Here is a 22,814-nt window from a genome sequence, read left to right on the forward strand (position 1 = left end):
GTTCTCTCAGAGGGACTTACACATTTTTCCTGTCAGTTAGTGGGCAATTTCAGGAGTCACAATGTATGGGCACCTTATCGCAGGTTGGGGCAGTGCCACGTTACGCATTTATGAGCAGTTGGCCAGTTTGCTGATCAGGTCGGCCAATTTACTGGCTGACCAGTATATTTTATTGCTTGCTTTTGTGCTACTTATTGCCCCCTTCCAACCTGCCCTCCATCACTTGTCTTCCAAGTGTTGGTGAGAGAGATCCAACTCGAGGAGATACATCGACAACCCTTGTATATCTGCCCTCTTCATTTCAGCATGCATTGACTATAGATTTCTGCATTCTTCTGTCTCTTTTCTCTCTATCTCTCTCCTGTTCATTGTCCTTCAGTCTTGTCCATAGTGCTTCCGCATTTGCCACACTCTGACAAAGTATCAGAGCACCATAGAAGGGCTGATTGATCATGAGTAGACTTGATCGGGAGGATTCTTCGCGACAAAAGTTTGAGTTTTCAGCCTTTTGAGGCTACGGTGAACAGGTTGTGTGCGGCAGAGGAGCAAAATTTCTGTTTTTTGCAGGTCCTTTCTGTTTGTGAAGGAGGAAAGGCTGCTTCTCAGACTTTTGCTGCAGATTTTTAGTTTTCAACACCTCTGACGTGTGAACCTCTTTGAGGACGAGCAGAGGAAGTCCTAGCAAGCACTAGCACCATGCACAGAGTCAAAGGGGGCTGCCCTTGTTTTTATGTAGGTCGTTCCATTTACAATGTCAACCAAAATTGATGCAAAGTTCAAGCTCTTATGGACCATAACGTCCCCATGTTACTAGTTCTTCCTTTAGATCAAAAGCTTGATGGGGAATCTTATGATTTGGCGGAGGCCATGAACAAGGCTTTTTGCAAATGAGAAAGTCAAATTGATGAAGGTACATGCACATTGGGACAAATTGTTAAGATATAGAGAGAGAAGATGTGTAGAGATGCGATGTTGAGATGTAAAGAGAGAAGATATGTAGAGACGCGAGGAGAAAAGAGACACACCATATACACTCCCAAAGACTATCTCATATTAATCACAATCTACATATATATAGGTGAGACCTAGTCTCGATAGGGTGAGCTACATCCCCACTCAAACAAAGGTTTCTAGCTGCGGATGAAAAAACCCATGGGAAGCACAAGGGAAAAACCCAAGCTCCTATATACAAAAGTAGAAACATGATCAAGAAGGATTATTATGTGCATGTAAAGTGGATCCGTGCATGTGAAGTGAAATTGAATATATGTACAAAGATGACCAAGAGATCTGAGGTGTGTGTGCATATGTGAAGTTATGGTGCCTACAAGAAGTATGTACAATGGCACTACAATGTCATAGTAGATTAATTCCCAAAGATTTAAGTTGAGACAACTCCAAGTTTCGAGCGCAGTAAAGTGAAGCGTGCTTCATTGAGTTCTTTAGTGAATATATCTATAGTCATCTGATCACTTGGACAATGTTCAATCATGATCGTGCCTTTCTTTACTTCATATCGAACATAATGGTAATGCACTACAATATGTTTAGACTTGTTATGTTAAACATAGTCATTAGCAAGACTAATAGCACTTTGGTTATCACATCGAAGTGGTGTACTAGAGAGAGAGAATGACCAATATCTGATAGAACTTGTCAAAGCCATACTAACTCTCGAGCTGCTAAAGATGCAGCTACATATTCAACCTCTATAGTGAAAATAGCAACACAAAGTTGTTTCTTGCTAGTCCAAGAAACAAAACAACCATTGATAAACAAACAATTTTCACTTGTAGAATGTATAGAGAAGTGAGAGCTTGCCCAATCTGCATCTGTATGACCCAAAAGTTGAAGTCAATGTAGAGAATCAAAGTTTTCTTGGCGCTGTTGTCCAAGAAAATTTACAACAAAAGGAATGTCAAGACGAGAATTTAAGCCAATAAATTGAAGACATCCAACAAGATTAGCATAAGGTTTATGTAATGCTAATTGTCCATCATTCTGCAGAAAATGAGAGTTTTTAGTAGAGCTCACAAGACAAGGAGTACTAGCAAGACGTGCAGAACCCAAACCAAACTTTTGAATAATATCTTCAATGAACTTTGTTTGACGCAGTAATAAAATACCCTTTTCTCAATAGCATTGAATCTAAATACCAAGACATGAGTGTATGTCTCCAAGATCGACCATGTCAAACGTAGAAGATAAAACCTTCTTTACTTGTTGAAAGAAGTTGAGATTGTTAGAAACAAGTATGGTATCATCCACATATAGAGCAAGAATAACAAAACTATCATTGCAGCACTTGACATATAAGTTAGGATCTGAAGAACAAGAGATAAAACCTTGTTTTGTAAGGAAGAGATCAATCTTTTAATACCAAGCTCGTAAAGATTGTTTGAGACCATAGAGTGCCCGATGACATCTGCAAGCAAGATTTTCCTTATGTTTGACTACAAATCCCTCTGGTTGCTCCATGTATCTCTTCCTTTAAATCGCCATTAAGAAAAGCAGTTCTCACATCCATTTGGTGAACCTCCGAATCAAACTCAATAGCAAAAACTAACAAGACCCGAATACTGGTAATACGAACAACAGGTGAGGAAGTTTCTTGATAATCAACTCCTGCAATTTGTGATAAACCTTTGGCAACTAGCCTTGCTTTGAATTTGTCAAATGTTCCATCTACTTTTGTTTTAGTCTTATAAACCCACTTGCATTTAATAGCAGTACGTCCAAGTGATAACTCAATTAGAATCCATGTACCTTTAGAGAGAAGAGATTCATACTCAACTTCCATGGCCTCCTGCCATTGTTCCTTTTGTGGAGATAACATGGCATCCCTATAAAAGACAGGGTCTTCACAAATATTGAGAGCATCCTCAAGAATATCAACATCATAAACATGACAAGTACCATGCTCATTATCAATTGGAAGATCAACGTCAAGGTCATCATCAAGAATAATAGGTACAGGTTATGAATCTTGATTTGAAGAGTCAATAGTATCCCGTGAAGGAGGTTCATCATCATATAGAAAAGGAAAAGAAGTGAGTAATGACTTTGTATCATCAACGTCCTCTAGTGACCACATCCACCTAGCATCCTCCTGAGACCATGTGCTGCCCATAAGTTGCTCATTGAAAATAGCATCACGACTTATGATTACCTTCTTGGATGATGGATCATAAAACTTGTATCCCTTAGAAAAAGTTGAATATCCAATGAAAATAACTTTTAAACCGGGAGGATCAAGTTTTCTACGAGTCTCTTTGGGTACATGAATATAAGCAATACATCCAAAAGTTCAAAAATATGAAATAGAAGGAGTTTCACCTGTCTAAGTAGTAATTGCTATTTTACCAGAAGGAGTAGTTGTAGGAAGATGATTTTCCACAAATACTACTATTAAGACTACTTCAGCCCAGAAACATCGAGATAAGCCAAAATGAATGAGCATACATTGCATGGCATTGAGAATAGTCCTATTTTTACGTTCAGCAATACCATTCTATTGAGAAGAGTAGGGAACCGTATATTCATGATGAATACCCTAATTATTACAATAATCATCAAAATCATTTAAAATGTATTCTCCACCATTATCACTGCGAAGTTTCTTGATGCGATGACCAATATGAAGTTCTGTAGCTTTTTGATATTGCTTAAAAGATAATAAAGCTTCTGATTTGTGTCGCAAAAGAAAAACAATAGTGTATTTTAAGAAGTCATCAAAAGTCATGAAATAATGATATCGACATTTTGATGTAGGAAAAGATCCACAAATATCAGTGTGAATAAGATCAAGCAAATCTCTAGAATGAGTTAAGGTGGAAATGGAAAAACCTTTGCGAAAATGCTTTCCAAGTGCACAATATTCACAAATACCCATATGAGGACGAGCTTTGAATTCCATACCTTGAACAAGGTCATGCTGGTAAAGATCAACAAGCTCAGAAAAATCAAAGTGAACAAAGCGATAATGCCATATTTTGTTGTTAAGATTGTCAGAAGCTATAACAACATTTGCAACATCTTCATTTAAAGATAACTCAAGATTATCATTTTAAGGAGCAACAGCTATGGTTTGGCCATCTTTCTCAATGCGACACTTGGTATGGTCAAAAGCGACAAAGAGACCAAGATCCACAAGTCTTGCAACTGAAAGAAGGTTCCTTTGTAGATCTAGGACATGTAAAACTCAAAGCAAAATTCTTATTGAAGAAAGAATACCAAGATATAAATCACCTATACCTTTGACTTGACAGGTTGTGTCATTAGCAAGATAAACCAATTTCTTAACAGGAATAGAATAATAATTATGTAATCATTGGGACTGATATGTCATGTTTTCCGTAGCACCAGAATCAATAATAAAAAGAGATCCATCACGAACATGAAGTATCCTTTCCGGAGAGATAGAATAACTCAGACAATTTGCTTCTTCAGTAGTGTTGTTATGTGTAGCAGCATATGCTCTATTACGATCTGAATCAAAATGACTCTAGATGGGTTAGATGATCACTTTTTTTGTAGTAGTCACAAAGAGAATAATCTTTGGATAAATGTGGTTGTTTATTTGTAATACCATGTTCTTCATCATATTGTTTTACCCAGCAATCATCTATAGTGTGACCATTTCTATTGCAATAAGAACAATGTGTGTTAGGAAACTTGAGACGAGAGAAGTTACCACCACAACGACTCCTATGTGTAAAGCGTGGAAAGGGACACCTTCGACCAAATAAAAAGCTTGGTCGATTTGTTTTGACTCTGTGTCCTCTTGTAAGATCATAATTGTTTCTTGATTTGTGTGTCGTTGTTCGTGTCATTGTGAATACTCAATCAAAGATATACAAGCTTAATCAAAATTAATCCTATCTTGTTAGATAATATAGTATTAATATTATCATAAGCAAGATCCTATATAGTATCAAAAAGTTGTGTTACCAATTGCTTTTGTGGAATAGCATCACCACCACCACCACCAGCAAGCCGATTGATAATGTTCTTGAATGATTCGATATGTGTTGTCATAGAAGTTCCGATGTTGTATTGTAACTCAATGAGCTGACTATGAAGATAAAGTATTTCTATAATAGATTTCTTCTCAAAATTTGCTATCAAATACTCCCATATAGCTTGTGAGGTTGAAAGATTACATACATCAAGCATAAGAGATTCTTAAAAAGCAAAAAGAATATACCAACAAGCTACTTTGTTGCATCTGACCCACTCATTATAAATAGTTTGTCATTCTTCAAAGATAGGTCCTTCAGTTATTATAAGGGTATTATCATGAGCTTGATCAATTGGTTGAGACGAACATTCATAATTACCAAGAACAATATCATGCAAATCATCGCCTTCAAGAATAAGCAGCATCTTTACATTCCACCCAAGGAATCCTTGTCCTTGAAAGTGAGGAATAGAACGTTGTCCAGAAGGAAATCTGTTGACAATTATAGAATTCGACATAGCTGGCTAAGAGAATACATACAATATGAGATCACAGAATCTGCACACCATATACGAATCAATGAGACGAAAGTGCAGCACAACAAATCATACGCAGAAGCTGTGAGAGTGCGCAACGGAAGAAGAACACGAACACAGAGGAGGGGAGAGAGAAAGCAGGGAATGAAGGAAGAAAGTCTGCACTGACTGAGATGAATGCTGAATACACTGAAATGGACAGAGCAGTCCCTGCACGCAGCCCGGAGCGTCAATGAGGGCACTAGAACAAACTGAAAGCAATGGCAGCACCAATGCCGGAGCGGGAGAGGACGGAGAGAGTGCTGAACCTGCAGAAGATAATGCTGGGAATGACTGGGGGGCTGCTATATATAGCCCCAGGCCAGAAAACTGACCGACCTGCCAAATCTGGCCGACTTGGCCAGATCTGGCCGACCTGCCCAGAAATCTGGGCCGACTGCACATGATAAAAGCCCAGTGTGGGCTGTGTGACTCCCGAAGGCTGAATACAGACAAGAACAGCAACTACTAAGCTGACAGAGCTCCTCTGTCTCCTGTCAGACTCTGACAGGAGCTCACAACCAGGAGATGACAGACTGAGAATGATAAAAGAGCAGGCTAACACCCCCTCTCAGATCCTGGGAGGGTCTGAAGACCTAAGAACCGCATGTGATGAAGCAATGAAGCCTGAGGCAAAGGCTTCGTAAAGAGATCAGCTGCATTGGCCGCCGTAGGACAATAGACCACCAGCTCCGAATCCACGATCCGCTCTCGAACATAGTGATACTGAACCTCAATGTGCTTCGTGCGAGCATGAAACACCGGGTTCTTTGCCAAAGCAAGAGCACTCTGGTTGTCCACGCGCAGCTCCGTAGGTCCGGTCTGGGAAAAGCCAATCTCCGCCAGTAAGCGACGGAGCCAAACTGCCTCCATAGCGGTCGAACATAGGGCCCGATACTCAACCTCTGTAGAAGAAAGTGCCACAGTAGGCTGCTTCTTGCTGCTCCAAGAGACAGCACCGGATCCAAGGGTGAAAGCATAACCTGTAGTGGATCGTCTCGAATCCACATCACCTGCCCAATCAGAATCACTCCATCCAGAAAGAGTAATCCCATCTCCATACATGATCCCGAAGGATCGAGTCCCCTGTAAATAGCGAAGAACCCGCAAGGCTACCTGCCAGTGATCCTGTGTAGGAGTCTTCATAAAAGAAGACAATAAAGCCACCACAAAAGAAATATCCGGCCGAGTGTGCAGTAGCCAGATGAGAGAGCCGACAAGGCACCTGTAACGAGTGGCATCTGTAAGGGGGACTCCATCTGTCAAAAGCTTGGACTCAGGGTCCATGGGGCATGAGATAGGCCGACACTCGACCATATCAAACTCCGAAAGAAGCTCGGAGATGTACCTGTGCTGCGAGATAAAGATGCCCTGTGCCATCTGATAGATCTCCAGTCCTAGAAAGAAGTGAAGGATCCCTAGATCCGTCATGTCAAACTCCTGCTGAAGAATGGACCGAGTATGCTCCACCTGCGGAGTGTCGCTCCCTGTAATGATAAGATCATCGACATACAAGATAAGGAAAACAGAAAGGGAATCCACAACCCGTAAGTAGAGATTGGGATCATAAGCGGAGCGCACAAAGCCACTCTGTAGAAAGAAGCGGTCAATCCTCTGGTACCAAGCACGAGGAGCCTGCTTCAGGCCATAAAGAGCCTTCCGCAGCCTGTAGACATGATCCTCCTTCCCCCGCACAAGAAAACCAGGAGGCTGTGTAACATAAATCTCCTCCTCAAGGACACCATTCAGAAAAGCAGACTTGACGTCCATCTGATAAACAGGCCAACGGTGGTGAAAGGAAAGAGCCAAAAAAACTCAAATGGTGGACATCCTAGCTGTAGGAGCAAAAGTCTCGAAGTAATCCAAGCCTGCGCACTGTGCAAAACCCTTGGCAACAAGCCTAGCCTTATGCTTGTCCAAGGAGCCATCTGCAAGATACTTGGTCTTAAAGACCCATTTCACACCTATCACCTTCCGTTTCTCAGGACGCGGAACAAGCTCCCAAGTATGGTTTCGCTCGATGGAATCGAGCTCGGCCTGCATAGCCTGTCTCCAAATATCCTGTGCAAGAGCCTCCTCCACAGAGGAAGGCTCAGAATCCTGAAGAATCTGTGACATAAGAGCATAGTTCACACATGGTGAACTATCCCGCTGGGCCTGTAAACGGGCTGATCGACGTGGACCTGTAGAAGAAGCAGGAAAGTGAGTAACACCTGAATCCTGCATGAGCCAGCGATACCATAAGGGAATCCTAAGAGACTCCTGTTGCTGTGAGGGAGACCGGGTAGTCTCCGGAACCTGCAAAGCACCCAAATCGGAGAGGGACTCCCCCTCACCAAAGGAAGGTAGATCCTCCGCATCGGAAGAAGGCTGTGTATCCCGTGAAGATCCCGAAGTGGAGGTGGAAGAGCTCATAGAAGACGGAGGCACATCCACCAAAGGGGAAAGGGAAGCCGAAGGAGGAGGAATAGGGGGGGTGCTAAGGGGTATCCTGGTAGGAAGAGAAGGTAGAGAAGGTAGGTTGGGGGGGGGGGGGGGGGGGTTCCGTCGATGACGAAGAAGCACCTGTAATGGAACCATCAATCGGATCCTCAGAGGCCGAAGCCTCATCAAAGATCACATCCCTGCTCACCTCAACCTTCCGTGTCGTCGGGTCGTAGAGCCGATATCCCTTCGTGGTCGTGCTATAATCCACGAAGATAAGTTTTCTCGACTTAGAGTCGAACTTTGTCTTCCTCTTCTTCTTGTCCACATGGACAAAAGCATCGCACCCAAAGATGCGAAAATGGGACACGGAAGGCTTCTTTCCAAAGAAAGCCTCATAAGGAGTCATGTCCTGTAAAGCCGAAGTCGGAGAGCGGTTGCGAATATGCACCGCTGTAGCCACCGCCTCACCCCAAAGGAAATGAGGAAGACTCCTATGCTCCAGCATAGATCGGGCCATCTCCACCATGGTCCGATTCGCACGCTCCACCACACCATTCTCAGATGGTGTGTTCGGATGTGAATACTCCACCCGAATACCATGATCCCTGCAAAACTGAGAGAAAAGGTGAGAAGTGAACTCGCCACCGTGATCAGCTCGAACGCCACGAACCTTGGAAGTTGTTTGGGTCTCCACAAACACCTGCCACTCACAGAAACGGGAGTACGCCTCGCTCTTGTACTCCAAGAAATAAGGCCACACATAACGACTAAAGTCGTCCACAATCAGCATCAAATACCTGGCCTTCCCAAGGGAGGCCATGCCCATAGGTCCGCAAAGCTCGGTGTGAACCAACTCAAGCAGAGAAGTAGCCCTCCTAGAAGCAACCTGAGGGTGAGGCTGCCTATGCTGCTTGCCCCTCAAGCAGCTAGGACACAAAGTGTGAAGAGGAGGGAAATCTGGAAGTCCCTCCACCATCTTCCTTCGAGAAGCCCGCCGAAGAGAATCGAGGTTCAAATGACCATACCGAGCATGCCAAAGCAGCCCAAGCTCATGGGAAGTCCGCGCAGCCAAGGCTGTGAGCGTATAAAGCCCACCCTCTTGTGTACCTGTCCAAAGAGCATCACCTGTAGAAGCATCCTCCACTGTGACTGCATCCTGAGTAAAAATGACTCAGGTACCTAGCTGAGTAAGGCCATGCACAGACAATAGGTTAAAACCCAAATGAGGGACATAGAGAACTTTGGCGGAGGAAGACCGCTTGTCAAAAAACATAGGTAGAGTCCCCACGCCTCGAAAAGGGACTGTAGAATTGTCACCAATGGTGACTGTACCCCCTCGGGAACGAAGATCCTGAAGCCAATCCTGGCGGAAGGTCATATGTGAAGATGCTACACTATCTACGAGCCAAGGCTTCTCCTGAGTGGTAGAAGCTAGGGCTGTATCCTCCTCAACAAAGACATGCACGAACGCCGATTCTGTCGTGGCTGGGGCCGCCTTCGAGTCCTTCTCTTGGGCTTCAAATGGGAATACTTCTGCCAACACTTCTCCTTGGGATGAGTGCCCTTCCCACAATGGGGACATTTGGGCTTCTTCTCCTTCGCATCCTTCTTGTCCTTGGCCTTCTCCTTCTTTTGTTTCTTCTTCTTGCCGCCACTTGTACCTGCCGTAAAAGCCTTGGTAGAGCCACTGACTCCCACCTCTTTGAGTCGCTCGTCATGCTCCAAGACTAGCGGGGAAAGCTCCTCCCATAGGAGTGTCTCACGGGTCCTCGAGGTGATGAGGCTAGTATAGAAGACATCATAACGGGGTGATGGCAGCTGAGTCAACAGAATCATCGCCATATCCTCAGACGATATCATGCGACCAAGAGAGGCTAACTCGCCTCGCATATCCTCCATCTTCGTGATGTGTTCCTTCATGGAAGGAGAATCATCAAGACTGAGCATCCGCAACTTCTTCTCCAAGAAAATCTTGTGGGCAAAAGTCTTGTGCTGATACAAAGACGCAAGCTTCTTCCAACTTCCGCTGCGGTCTGTAACCTGTGAACATGTACAAGAACGGAATCATGTAGACTCATAAAAAGAAAGGAACGGGCTCGAGAGTTGAGCCTATCCCACAAGGCTGCATGGTCCATAGAGGTGCCATCGGACAAATCCACGGGGGGGCGGTCGATGGGCGAAGAAACAAGCTCCCAAAGGTCAAATGTATCGAGGATGCATGCCACCTTGCACGACCAAAGGGAGTAGTTGGAACCATCCAACTTATCTTCCTTCGGAAAGGAAGGGAGAATCGGCACCTGAATGGAAGGAATCAAGGAAGGCATCCGCACATCTGAAGCAGTCTTCACAGAAGATACCTTCACGGTAGATGGAACCCTCTGGGATGCATGGACTGAAGAAGGACGAGTGCGAGGAGGTTCTTACCGACGTCGAACCTCCTGATAATCCCCCCTCCGCTCAGAGGAATGATGAGAAAGGAGTTCATCCTCTGAGTCGTCAAAGCCTAAAAACTAGTAAGACATCTTCCAATCTGCAAAATACCAAAGAAAATTGTGCCGATGTCGAAGTATGACCAGCAGTTTGGTCACCAACCACCAAGACGTAGGCTGAGAAAGCCTACAAACACCTGGATCTGCAAAACGCAAAGATAATTGATGATGATCACCAGAAAAGAGACCACCAGCACCAGGACACAGCCAGAAAATGAGTCGTCAGCAGGAAATGTGCCGCCAGGAGTGGTAGCGACCAGCAGAACTGCAAAACGCAGCCTGAGGATGTGTCGCCCAGCAGAAGGAGGGACAGCCTGATGGAAAACGCAGGGTAGAAGGGTCACTGGATGACATGGCAGCCTCGGAAGACAGCGTCTACAGCAAACGCAGGAACAGGGGCAGCCTGGGCAGTTGTTGATGAAATGACAGCAGCAGTGAAGTCTCTCTCCACGTGATTATGTCCTCCGTGCTCTCAGTCAGGCGATGATACCATGTGAGAGTGCGCAACGGAAGAAGAACACGAACACAGAGGAGGGGAGAGAGAAAGCAGGGAATGAAGGAAGAAAGTCTGCACTGACTGAGATAAATGCTGAATACACTGAAATGGACAGAGCAGTCCCTGCACGCAGCCCGGAGCGTCAGTGAGGGCACCAGAACAGACTGAAAGCAATGGCAGCACCAATGCCGTAGCGGGAGAGGACGGACAGAGTGCTGAACCTGCAGAAGACAATGCTGGGAATGACTGGGGGTTGCTATATATAGCCCCACGCCAGAGAACTGGCCGACCTGCCAAATCTGGCCGACTTGGCCAAATCTGGCCGACCTGCCCAGAAATCTGGGCCGACTGCACATGATAAAAGCCCAGTGTGGGCTGTGTGACTCCCGAAGGCTGAATACAGACAAGAACAGCAACTACTAAGCTGATAGAGCTCCTCTGTCTCCTGTCAGACTCTGACAGGAGCTCACAACCAGGAGATGACAAATTGAGAATGATAAAAGAGAAGGCTAACAGAAGCTATGCTATAAGGAAAGACGTTTAGTTCAAAAAGCATACTCCAAAAGAAAGGGACCCAAGATAGATGAAACGTGGGCAAGAATAAAGCGACCCAAAATAGACAAAACGTGTAAGAGAAGAAATTGGTCCAACATAGGCGAGAAATATGAACAATGCTCAAAGCATTATCGCGTTACTTTTTGGCCAAGAATAGATGATGATTTGGCTAATTTTGGCAAAAATGCAGAAACATGAGTGAGTAATCGTGGCAAAACCTATGTCATAGAGGTCTGCACGAAAAGCTATTGTCCTGTTTCAAGTTGAGTTTACCCGAACTGACATAACTTTTAACACAAAACTCCAAATTAAGCATGGATTTGATAAGAAGAAAGCTTGTGAGTCCTAGCACATCACAAAAATTAGTTTTCTTGAGAAAGGCATTTCCTTAAGAGTTACCCAAATAGAAACTTTTAGGATGTCCAAGTAAGACATATCTACAATCTAAATGATGATCGATAATGATCGAGTGAACTTCTTCTATGCTTAAAATTCATAACATAAGATGCTCATAACAAACACACTACATCAAATTTAAGCATGAAAAGAACATGAATCAAGAATTGAAGAGATACTACATAGATATACTTCCTAATTGTCTTCTTCAAGGAAGTGGTTGTAGTCAATCGTGATAGCTCTAATACCATGTTGAGATGTAGAGAGAGAGAAGATATGTAGAGACGCGATGTTGAGATGTAGAGAGAGAAGATATATAGAGACACGAGAGGGAGAGAAGAGACACACCATGTACACTCCCAAAGACTATCTCATATTGATCACAATCTACATATATATAGGTGAGACCTAGTCTAGATAGGGTGAGCTAAATATATAGCTCCAACACAAATTGAATGCCCACATCCATTTTTAGCTCTTTCTCTCTTGCACTCCAGCCATCATTGCTCACATCGAGCACTTGATTGTGACTCGAGAGATATGGCTAGAGCTTGATCAAATGTACAATCAAATGACCATGATGAAGCGGGTATCTCTAGAGGTTCAAATGAGGACTTTGTGTCCTAACAAGTCTTTTTCTATATAGGAGCATGTCAATAAGCTTCCTTAATTGCACATGCCGGTCCAAAACACAAGGAAGGCAATTACCTCGAAGGATTCTTTCTCACTTACCGCCCCAATTCAATGCATTCTACTCCACCTTGATTGCTTCAAGGTGAACAGAGATCCTTAAGTGGGAGGAGTTGGCTCCTATGGTCTTGGACCAAGAGGAACAACTCTAAGGTCAAAGAAGGGAAAGAATAACAAGGAGGAGGAGGAGAAGTCCAAACAGGACAATGCCAAGGAGTCTACTTGTCACATATGTGGCAAGACAAGTCATTGAAAGAAAGATTACCCTGACAAGGACAAAAAGGACACCAAGAAGGAGAAAGACTACAAAGAACTCAAGAGCAGTGGTTGCTCCTTCATCATCCGCCTTCCTCCATTTGGAGGTGATTGTTAGCAAATATGTCAGCTCATGTGTGAGTCTATGTATGCTGGAATGGGCTAGGCACATCTCAATTATTATAGGCATTTTTATTATGCTTTATTTGTGGCATTTTAGGGCATTTTATGCTACTCGTCCAGCATTTAATGTTGGCCGACCAGCTGATATTCATAGCATATTTATTGCCTATATATTGTGCTCCTCCTCATTCATCGTTCATCATTTGGAGGTCCTAAAGGAGAGAGGAGCCAATGCCAATGCCCGCGCAACCAATGACTCACTGTTGTATATGACTACCTCGTATCTTGGTATACAAATTCCATTTCCCAAGTTTTCTTCTAAGTTCTCTTTTCCTTTTTGGCAATGCCCTTGTCTCTCTGTCCTATGTTCAGCAGTCTATTTCAGTATACGTATACACTTCCATTGCTGCATCCACTTCTAACATGGTATCAAACTGCAGGATCTACATTACTGGTGACTGGTGACTACTGCCATCGCCCCATCTAACTTTGGAGGCTGCGTTTGTGCTCCAGCTGCCTGCATTTCATTTTTTGCTGCATTTAATGCACGTCACCAACAAGTCGCATACATTTAATGCTGTCTAACCTGTGTTTACCTGCAGTTGCTTTATGTTCTGCATCTCCTGCTCCTGGAGGCTGGGCAATGACAGCATCTGCTGCCTTCTGACAGCATTCGTTGACTGTTTTCCATTTTCTGCAATCAATTTTGTGCAATCAACTTGTGAATACTACATGTGAACTCTCATTTTGTGCAGTCTTTGATGTTGGTTTGGGAGTTTTCTCTCTGTGTCCACCTTCTATCCTCTATCTTCTCTTCCTAACCTTTCCAAATGGCTCCTCCGTTCACTTCTACCAATGATGAGTTACAAGACCTTGACTATCTAATTTGGAGTACTGTTATGAAAGCCTAGTTCATGCAAAAGTAGTTATGGTGCATTGTTTGTGGATCTATTCCGCATCCTCAACGTCTTTTTCCAATTCCAAAAAATTTGGATAAGGACAATCATGAGGAAGCTGTGCTTACATGGGATATGGATGGTGCACATGCCTATTCTACTCTTCTTTGATATATTTCTAAAGAAGTTCTACTGGCAGTTACCTCCTGCAAGACATCTCCAAGAGTATGATCAAAGCTTTAAATGTTGTTCAAGGCACCTTCCACCATCTGTGCAATGACACTTTATGGACAACTCACAAATGAAGTTCGAGCCTAAGGACACTATTCAATCATTTTTGCTCTATGTTATCTACGTACAAGACCACCTTCGACAAATGTAGTCTACTCTTCCCAAGGCACATCTTGTGGAGACGGTATTGTACAAGCTCCCCCCACAATTTGATGGAGTAGCCAATGCTCTGAGGACACAAACATCATCTACACCTGTGAGCTTTACCCATATGTCCTCCATGCTGCTTGAGTATGAGGCATCTTTGCGTCTACAGGGTAGGCTTTCATCTCATTATAAAGGTTCTAGTGAGGCTCTTGCAGCTTCCGAGAGGGCTAACAGGAAGAAGTCAAAGGCCCAGTGTTATCATTGTGGTAAGAAGGGATACTTGCGGAAGGAATATCAAGAGTTAGCAGCTTCCATGAAGAAGACACAGAAGAAGAAGCAAGATCCGGACTCTTCTACTAAGTCATCGTCTTCCTCAGACTTGATTCAGATTCTCTGACCTAGACGAAGGCTAAGGCGCAAAAGGGATTCTTGTCTTCCAATGGAGCTAAGTTCTTGGTAGCCCCTCCTTCCACTTTCTAATACATGTGATGCAATCATCCCTCACGACTCTCCAATGCCAAAGAAGGAGTGTGAGAGGCTGGTGAGATGGGATAGGTGAACCTCATCTGTACAGGTATAGGTGCACACATTTCAAAGAGGAACGTCCCTAACAACTGATGTCTGGCAGGTTTAAATCTTGGAACTAGGGATAACATCCAAGTTCATGATGTGCTAGTATTTGCTAGAGAGCGGGATTGGCTCCTAGTCTAAACTCACATGAGGAGACACTTTGGCAGTCTGGCTAAAGGCAAGGAATCCATGGTCACATATGTTCAAAGGCATTTTTGACAAGATGGACTTGTATGCTACTACAAGCCATTGTTAACAAACATTGAGAGCTACTTTGATTCTTCTCTATTTTCAAGAGCCAGTATGATCAACATCAACATCACGTTTTCTCTAAGGCACCTTAGCAGTGGCTTACGCACCCACTACTTGGGTATCTATGGTTCTACTCTGGTGAACATTGTTGTATGTACTCTGATGGGATATTATCATTGTATATTATATTGTATCAGATCACCCATGACTTGAGAGAGGATGTTACCAGATATATCAGCTCATGTGTGAGTGTGCATGCCAAATTGGGCTAAGCACGTCTCAATTATTTAAGGCATTTTTATTATGCTTTATTTGTGGCATTTTAGGGCATTTTATGCTAGTTGGCCAACATTTAATGTTGGCCGACCAGCTACTGTTCATGGGGTATTTAGCAAGAAACTCAAGTCCCAACATTCTGACAAGGCAGAGGAGTTTGTCTCCCACGAGCTAACTCGTTTTTGTGCAGGTCGAAGATAGAAGTTTGAGCCCGCTTCCAAGAGACGTGTTCGTGGATTATAGCTTGCAATCCCAAGGATACAAGCTTTATGATCTCGCTTCCCACGAGGTGTATTCGCTTCAAGACCAAATATCACAGTGATGATACTCTAGATAAGCACGAGATGCCGCTTGTTGCAAAGGGCCTTTGCACCTACAACTCAAATGGATGGCTTGGATAGTTTTAGTTATCTACTTACGTAACACATTTAAGTTGTATACATAAAATCAGCTTCCTTAATGATTACTTTTAGTCACACTATTAGCCAACCATAGGAGATGGCCGGTTTATCAACTTGATGTGAAGTTTGCCTTCCTAAATGGTGAATTGAAGGAGGAGATCTGTGTTGAGCAGCTACCTAGCTTTTCCTCATCAAATGGACAGGTGTACAGGATGTAGAAGGCCCTTTATGGCCTCAAATAGGTTCCACGTGCTTGGAATGAGAAGTCAAGTCGGCCAATTTGCTGGCCAACCAACATATTTTATTGTTTTCTTTTGTGCTATTTATTGACCCCTTCTAGGCTGCCCTAATCACTTGTCTTCCAAGTATTGGTGAGAGAGATCCAACTCAAGGAGATACATCGACAGCCCTTGTATATTTGACCTCTTCATTTCAGCATTCATTGACTACAGATTTCTGTGTTCTTCTGTCTCTTTTCTCTCTCCCTTTCTCTTGTGTTCATTGTCTTTCAGTTTTGTCCATATGCTTCCGCATTTGCTGCACTCTGACAAGAGAGCATGTTGGGATCCGCTATTCACCCAAGAGCAAGTTGAGAAAGGGATCATCCACCTTGTTTGTGTGTTGGCGTCTGACAATAATATTGACTTGCTTACAAAGCCGGTCAACCAACTGATCTGTAAGCACCTACATCAATGCATTGGCCTTGGTCGACCATCCCCTTCAACATCAATATGATGGGGGCTGGGGCACCATAGCTTCACTCCACCCTCAATGGTAAGAGGGGGTAGTTTTCCCTCTTGATATTTAGAGGGACTTGGTCATTGGACTTGAGTATCATCTCCCATTTGTATTAGGATGATCATTTTTGTCAAGGTGCACTTGAGTATGTGAACAATTTCCCCTGCGAGGAGACATGACTCAAGTGAAACCTATTGCATGCACATTCTAATTCTATTACCCCTTCCATTGTGTTGTGTTTTGTGAGTTAGGGTGCTTGGGACAACCAAAATCCCATTGGATGGTCACCCAAGTGAGAAACCTTGCATTGTGTGTAAGCATATCTCCCTTTTCCCTGTTCAAAGCGGTCGGCCTGGATGCATATGTACAGCAATTCACCATTTGCAGCACCCGTAGCATTACTTCATCATTCTCTCTTCATTACCTCATCATATCTTTGTCATCAACACTCGTGAGGGTGGTTTTGCACGATGATTATTCCTTAAGGAAGTTGAGAACCACAGTTTTTTTTTTCTTAACCTATCCAACCTAGTATGCCCTTGTGCGGTCCTAGCTAACACCCTTGGTCTGATGCCTTGGTCTCTTTGGGGTGGGACATTTTGGGTATATGAGGATGAAGTAATGCTTTCTCTTCCCTTCAGCACCTTTTGGAAATGATATGGGATATTCAGCAAATAAAATCAAGGGCTAAATTGATCTAATTATTCTGATCTATATTAACTCCAAAAACAGCTCCGAAAAGAGTTAACTCAAAAAGAAAAACAATTCTAAATGTGGTAGGACAAATAGTTCAAAAAGCCCTATTAATAGGCAGTTGTGCGCAGCCACAGCCCACAGTTTTCATCATCATCATCTCCTATACCTGCTGGTCATTGCCATCGTCCTCTCAGACTTTGCTTTGTCACTGGCCCAATTAGTGACCTCCGGTTGCCCTCATCACCATCATCTGCATCATTGCATCAAGAGCCTGCTACTACCTGGAGCTGATGCCGATCAAGACATTGCTTGTTCAGGTTATGCTTCTGCTGGTCAAGGTTGTTCAGTCCTGCTTTTTGCAGCCTATGACCTGTTGCTGCCATCTCCAATTGACCTATTGCTGCCATCTCCAATTGACATGTTGCTGATCACTTCCCTTGGAGCCTGCATTTTGGCATCTTGGAGTTTGCTGCCATCATCTCAGCCACATCACCATTGGTGGACTGGTGCTGCCGCATTTGGAATCCATCTCAGGTTCAGCACACTCTTGGAGGTGTTTCTAGGGTCTTCCAACTCCTTCATCAGCTCACCTCCAGCCCTAGTCCTCAAGACATGAATGTCAAAGGGTCTCTTGTCATTCTCATCATTCTACACACTCTTCCTTCACTAAGCACTCACCAGATTGCTATTGTACCATACAATTTGTACCTTCTTTGTTTGCCCTAATATTTCCTTACATAGACCCCAGGCACTGCCGCACTAGAGACAAGGGTAGATAGATCCATTGTATATGACAGCCTTGATGGCTCCATTATCCAAGGAGGAGATTTTGTGAGTAGTTGCAGCCCTACCAGGAGGTAAAATCCGTGATGAGGATGTCTTAGACAAGACCTTTCAATCGTCCTGGAAAATCATCAATGGGAGACTGTTGAGGACTTTTCAGAAATCACAGTATTGAGGTCATACCAGAGAGACCATCCGAGGGATTGATTCACTGCATTCCAAAGATACCTAGTATCAAAAAGAATTATAAGACACCAAAAATTGATTGGGCTCTTCCCAACTGCATGAATGTCAATAGTTTCACATGGTGTCCTTTGCATTACCCAATCATTGGCAATGCGTGGGTGGGCATCACACGCCAAGCACACACTGTAGGATGTGTTGATGCTGCAAGGTGATGTGCCTAAAGCTTTTGACACATTCCATTGGGCATTACCACTCTAACGGCAAAACTTTCAATATACTCAGTAGGACGTCATTACATTGCAGCTCTAGTGGAAAAACTTGGTTCTCAGCAAAGAAAGCAGAATACTATCTTTTGTCTTAAAGATAAAGTTCGGCCATAGGGAAAAGACCGTCTCTTCTATGGCAACTGGGTAAGTCAACTCATCAAGAATGTCCTGTCAATGCAATAGTCTATACTATAGCTACTCACCCACTGTTGCTGCACATGGACAACCTGGCTCCATAAGGGCATTTGCATGATCACGAAACAACATAAGTTCTTTGTCAAACCATGCACATGTGCACACGCAAGCAAAGAACAAGTAGTGGTAATAATGTCTTGATGAACCCTTGATTAATAGAGGACTGTAAATCAATAAGTTAAAAATAGTTAAATGAACTGGAGAAGAACCTTCTGAATGAGAACCCGCTGAAAGACACGTCGCCTCAAGTTTGCCATGACCTTCTCCCAGATGACAGTCATGTTAGTAACAAAAATAACTGTAAGGATCGGTTCCATTACATAAATGATGGCCAATTTAGACAAAAGGTTCCATAGGGTTTCAGAGGACGCTCCGATCAGGGTCTCAAAAAAGCGACCTGTGCAAATACCAATAGTTGTGAGAGCAAGTTTATGAGAAGCTAAAACTATTGAATACCCACGATACCCATTGGCAAAAAAGAGCCCACCATCTCCCCCTGTGTAAGATTTATTGAAAGAGATCATCGGCATGGTCAAGTGATGACACGACGAGAAATGCAACACCTTGTTCACGTATGAGGCCTTGCATGTGCTTAGTATGCTTACCAGAAAATAGAGGCATGCTGAGGGTACATGATGTACAGCCAAGAAGGGCAAGTGCCGAGGCCGTGAGACGCCACTTCTCCATCAGAAGCAGCCTCCCTAAGAGCTGCCAAGTGATTACTTCACTAGGTGGCTGAGGAGCCTCAAACACAAACTTAGAAGAATTGTCCTCTGCATCAAAAAGATACATAGAATTTGGATCAGCTGCAGGAGCTGAAATGTATGCGGCCCTTAGAGAGACTGGCCTTCGGTATGATGATGCCTTGAAATAAGAGTGCCTCATAGAGTACGTCAAAGAAGGCCCTCTTTTCTTCCTTGGAGCCAAACCCAGGAATTTTAATTTGGGTTCTCTAAAATGGAAGGACCCAAAGCATCTGTGGGAGTAGACTATGTTGGAAGCTGGTGAAGAAGAGAGATCAGCCACTGCCATGATAGTTAGCTGATTGTACACAACAATGGTACTAATATACAGGTGTGCTGAGCATCAAAATTCTCCTTCTTCTTCAGTAAAATTCTGCTAAATGTGTGAGAGATATTCACTCACACAAAACCGTGCCAATGTACAGGTGAGCTGAGAATCAAAATTATTGTTCTTCTTCTTCAGTCAAACTCTGCTAAAGGTGAGAAGATCAAACTTTTTCTTCTTCTTCTTCTTCAGTCTTGGAAACGCTGTATTCAGCACAGAAATTATGTCCACCCAAAAAACAGCCTGTGCTCAATCAAGAGGGCAATCCCGAAGAAGAAACATGACTCTTTTGGGATTTAATCGCTTTGTTGGAGAAAATGCGGATGGCAGAACATGCATATAACTTCTGAGGTAACAAAACCAGAGCTTCACTCGAAGCTCAGGAATTGATACAATTCAGGAAGCCCAAAACAGACCAGCCCTTGTTGACACGGCGAGAAGGATTGCAGCCACCAATTGAATTGATGTTCGGATGGTGCAACTTTTATGGGAACTAAAAACTGCCACTGCGAACACGTGCAAGAGCACGTGTTTTGCTGTGGACTGTTGATCGTCTGAGAATAGATAACCTACATATACCATAATATAAGAGCACTTTCCCATGAGTTTGCATGTCTAGCCAATAAATCACTAGCATATGGCCGTGTTTAGAGCAGCCAATAAGGCACCTATGTGTGTAGTGTGAGAAGCCAGGTAAGGCATGTATGCGTGTAGCATGGGCAGCCATAAGGCTTTTGGGTGTGTAGCATGAGAAGCCATGTCTAATTCCCAAGGATGAACCTGTGGATTTCTAGTTGTACCTATACGATGAGTTCCTTTTCCTTTTCAGTTCCACATGTTGGCTATTCACATGTGCATGCCACTTTGCCCTGAGGGTACCAAATAAACTAGCAAACATGGCATTGCATAAAATACAAACAAACAAAACACTAGGACCCAACGGCATTCAGAGCAAATGTGTTGCTTGGGAAGCTATCATGGATTCTCAAGGACCCAGAACAATGCATAACATGCTCTGCCAATATGGGGTGATGTGAAGGGACCTAGTAAATTGCCAAGAAGAACCAATAGGGTCATAGTGTAGTGTTTTGGGTGTATTAGGGTGTGTGAGTTCAAACCTTGCAAAGCATGTGCTTTGTATCCCCCTAATATGATATCTATTCGCATCCAATAAATTGTTGAAAAGGTATCACAGTTTTTGAAAAAATCATTGGGACTTTAAGTGCAAATTGAGACCAACTTCGCATTTTTGCCTACAAAGCACCCATTGTAGCTGGCACAACAAGTCAAGCAACCAATTACTTTAGATATCAAATGCATAAGGAGATGAAACAAGACAATCACATGCATTAACATTGATGGTCATTGCTTTTTATCTATTATGAAGGCCTTAATCCTTGTGGAGTGACCACCATTAGCAGTAAGGGTCAAAATTTTGCCTCGATCTTCCAAAGATTCAAGCTCATGGAAATGTATTGTAAGACTCAAAGTAATCACCATACTATTAACTTGTCAATATGGTTCCTCCAGCAAGGTAGATTATAGGCACTAACCTAAACATTTTCTATAGTATAGATACAAAAATGTTCAATAGATATTTGTCATTTTTTAATCAATATTGTTGTCAAAACTTGAAGGTTTTGTGGAATATTTTGTATTTTATTTTACAATATACATTATGCATCCGCATTTAGTCTCCTACAAATTGATGACACATGCTTATATATGCATATGTTAGTAGAGCATATTTGTAGGTTTTAGCTCATATAAGTCTTAAATTTAACATATGGAAAAAAAACAGAAGAGATAATGAGAAAGTGGAAAAAGAAATTGGAAGAGATAATGAGAATATTGGGGGGTGGGGGTGGGGGTGGGGGGGGGGGATGGAAGAGATAATGAGAATGTGGAAAATGAAACTGAAAGAGAGAATGAGATAGATAAGGATGTTATCAATAGAAGAAAAACCATACTAGAAGAAGATATATATATATTTTTAATGGTAATAGGTGAGTATTATATATTTGCATCACCCAAAAGGAATGATAAGTATTATATTACCAACATTATACTATGAAGTGTATTAACATCAACCCAAAAGGAATGAGAAAACCAACTTTTAGCTAGGAAGTTCAAAACAGCAAGAAAGCCTTATCCTTCTTAGCTATCTATATCAAGAGGAGAAAGATTTTTCAATTGAATGCAATCCTTACCTTCTCTTACAACACAAACCTAGTGCTAAGAAGTGTTATTGGGCATGTCTACTTTGATGAAATGGGTACTTGCAAAAGCTAGGGATGAACTCTTTTGATGAACTGTGCTTTCCCATAATATAACATAAAAATGCAAACTATGAGAAAGGCAAAATCAATTATATACTAGGCAAGTTAGCACCAAAATATTAGCTTTAATGTCAAATTTGTATACATAAGAACTTAATCCTATATGCATCAATTTAATGTTATATCTAAAGGAAGCTAAGTGAGGAATATTTACAAGTATAAGATACAAGCACATTTATGAATGAACAAATGACATTGTGAATTTAAGCAGATTGACTGAAAATATTGTTGCTTGCAATATACAAGGCAACACTCCAACACACACACACACACACATTTTTGTACTACGATTAACACAAAACATAGGCACTCCATGCCACTTATTCGACCAAAATTTCAAAGCTTAAGTTGGTTGGGAGACAAATCTTAATCTCCTTTTATTTTCTTTGTATTTACTATCCTTACATGTGGAGGTCTTACCTATATTACAAATCTTACATGGAGAGATCTTACTTAGTGTTCTTATTCACCCCCTTTTTAGTCAATGTGTTTTCTCAATTCTTCTTCTAGTTATATGTTAGATATACTTCTTTTTAGTTAATTTGTTTTCTCAATTCTTCTTCTAGTTATTTGTTAGATATACTTCTTGCTTTTGCACTGTAATAGCTCATGTTTGACTAGATACTCTTATTGGCAAGTCTCTATAGTGGTAGGACCATAGAAAATCCAGGTTCTTGTATTTGATAGGCTAGGATGGGAAGCACTAATTGGATTCAAAGAAACTAGATAGAACATTATATGATTTCTCTCTTTCTATAGATATGATGTAAAATTTTGAAATTCTAAGCCAATTTGTTGCCTTTC

The 22,814-nt window shown here is 42.6% G+C and overlaps 1 protein-coding gene across 2 annotated transcripts in view; it reads right to left on the bottom strand.

Moving 5' to 3' along the window:
• ABCB28 (non-intrinsic ABC protein 8) overlaps nucleotides 1-20,241 on the bottom strand; it is an 86,735-nt gene extending 66,494 nt beyond the window's left edge. Inside the window, exons 1-2 of one of the 2 annotated variants that reach the window (XM_087697697.1) lie at nucleotides 19,209-20,241; nucleotides 18,813-19,000 (exon numbers count right to left, since the gene is read on the bottom strand). In XM_087697697.1, the coding sequence (XP_087553823.1) occupies nucleotides 18,813-19,000; nucleotides 19,209-19,635 (615 nt within the window). In that variant the 5' untranslated portion in view covers nucleotides 19,636-20,241. The remainder of the gene's footprint in view (nucleotides 1-18,812; nucleotides 19,001-19,208) is intronic. The other variant, XM_087697696.1, reaches the window with a different exon arrangement.
• Between the last annotated feature and the right edge of the window lie 2,573 nt (nucleotides 20,242-22,814).

This window comes from Lygodium microphyllum, chromosome 17 (assembly GCF_053477565.2).
Source record: "Lygodium microphyllum isolate KBCC chromosome 17, Lygodium_microphyllum_v1.1.10, whole genome shotgun sequence".
Lineage (NCBI taxonomy): Eukaryota > Viridiplantae > Streptophyta > Polypodiopsida > Schizaeales > Lygodiaceae > Lygodium > Lygodium microphyllum.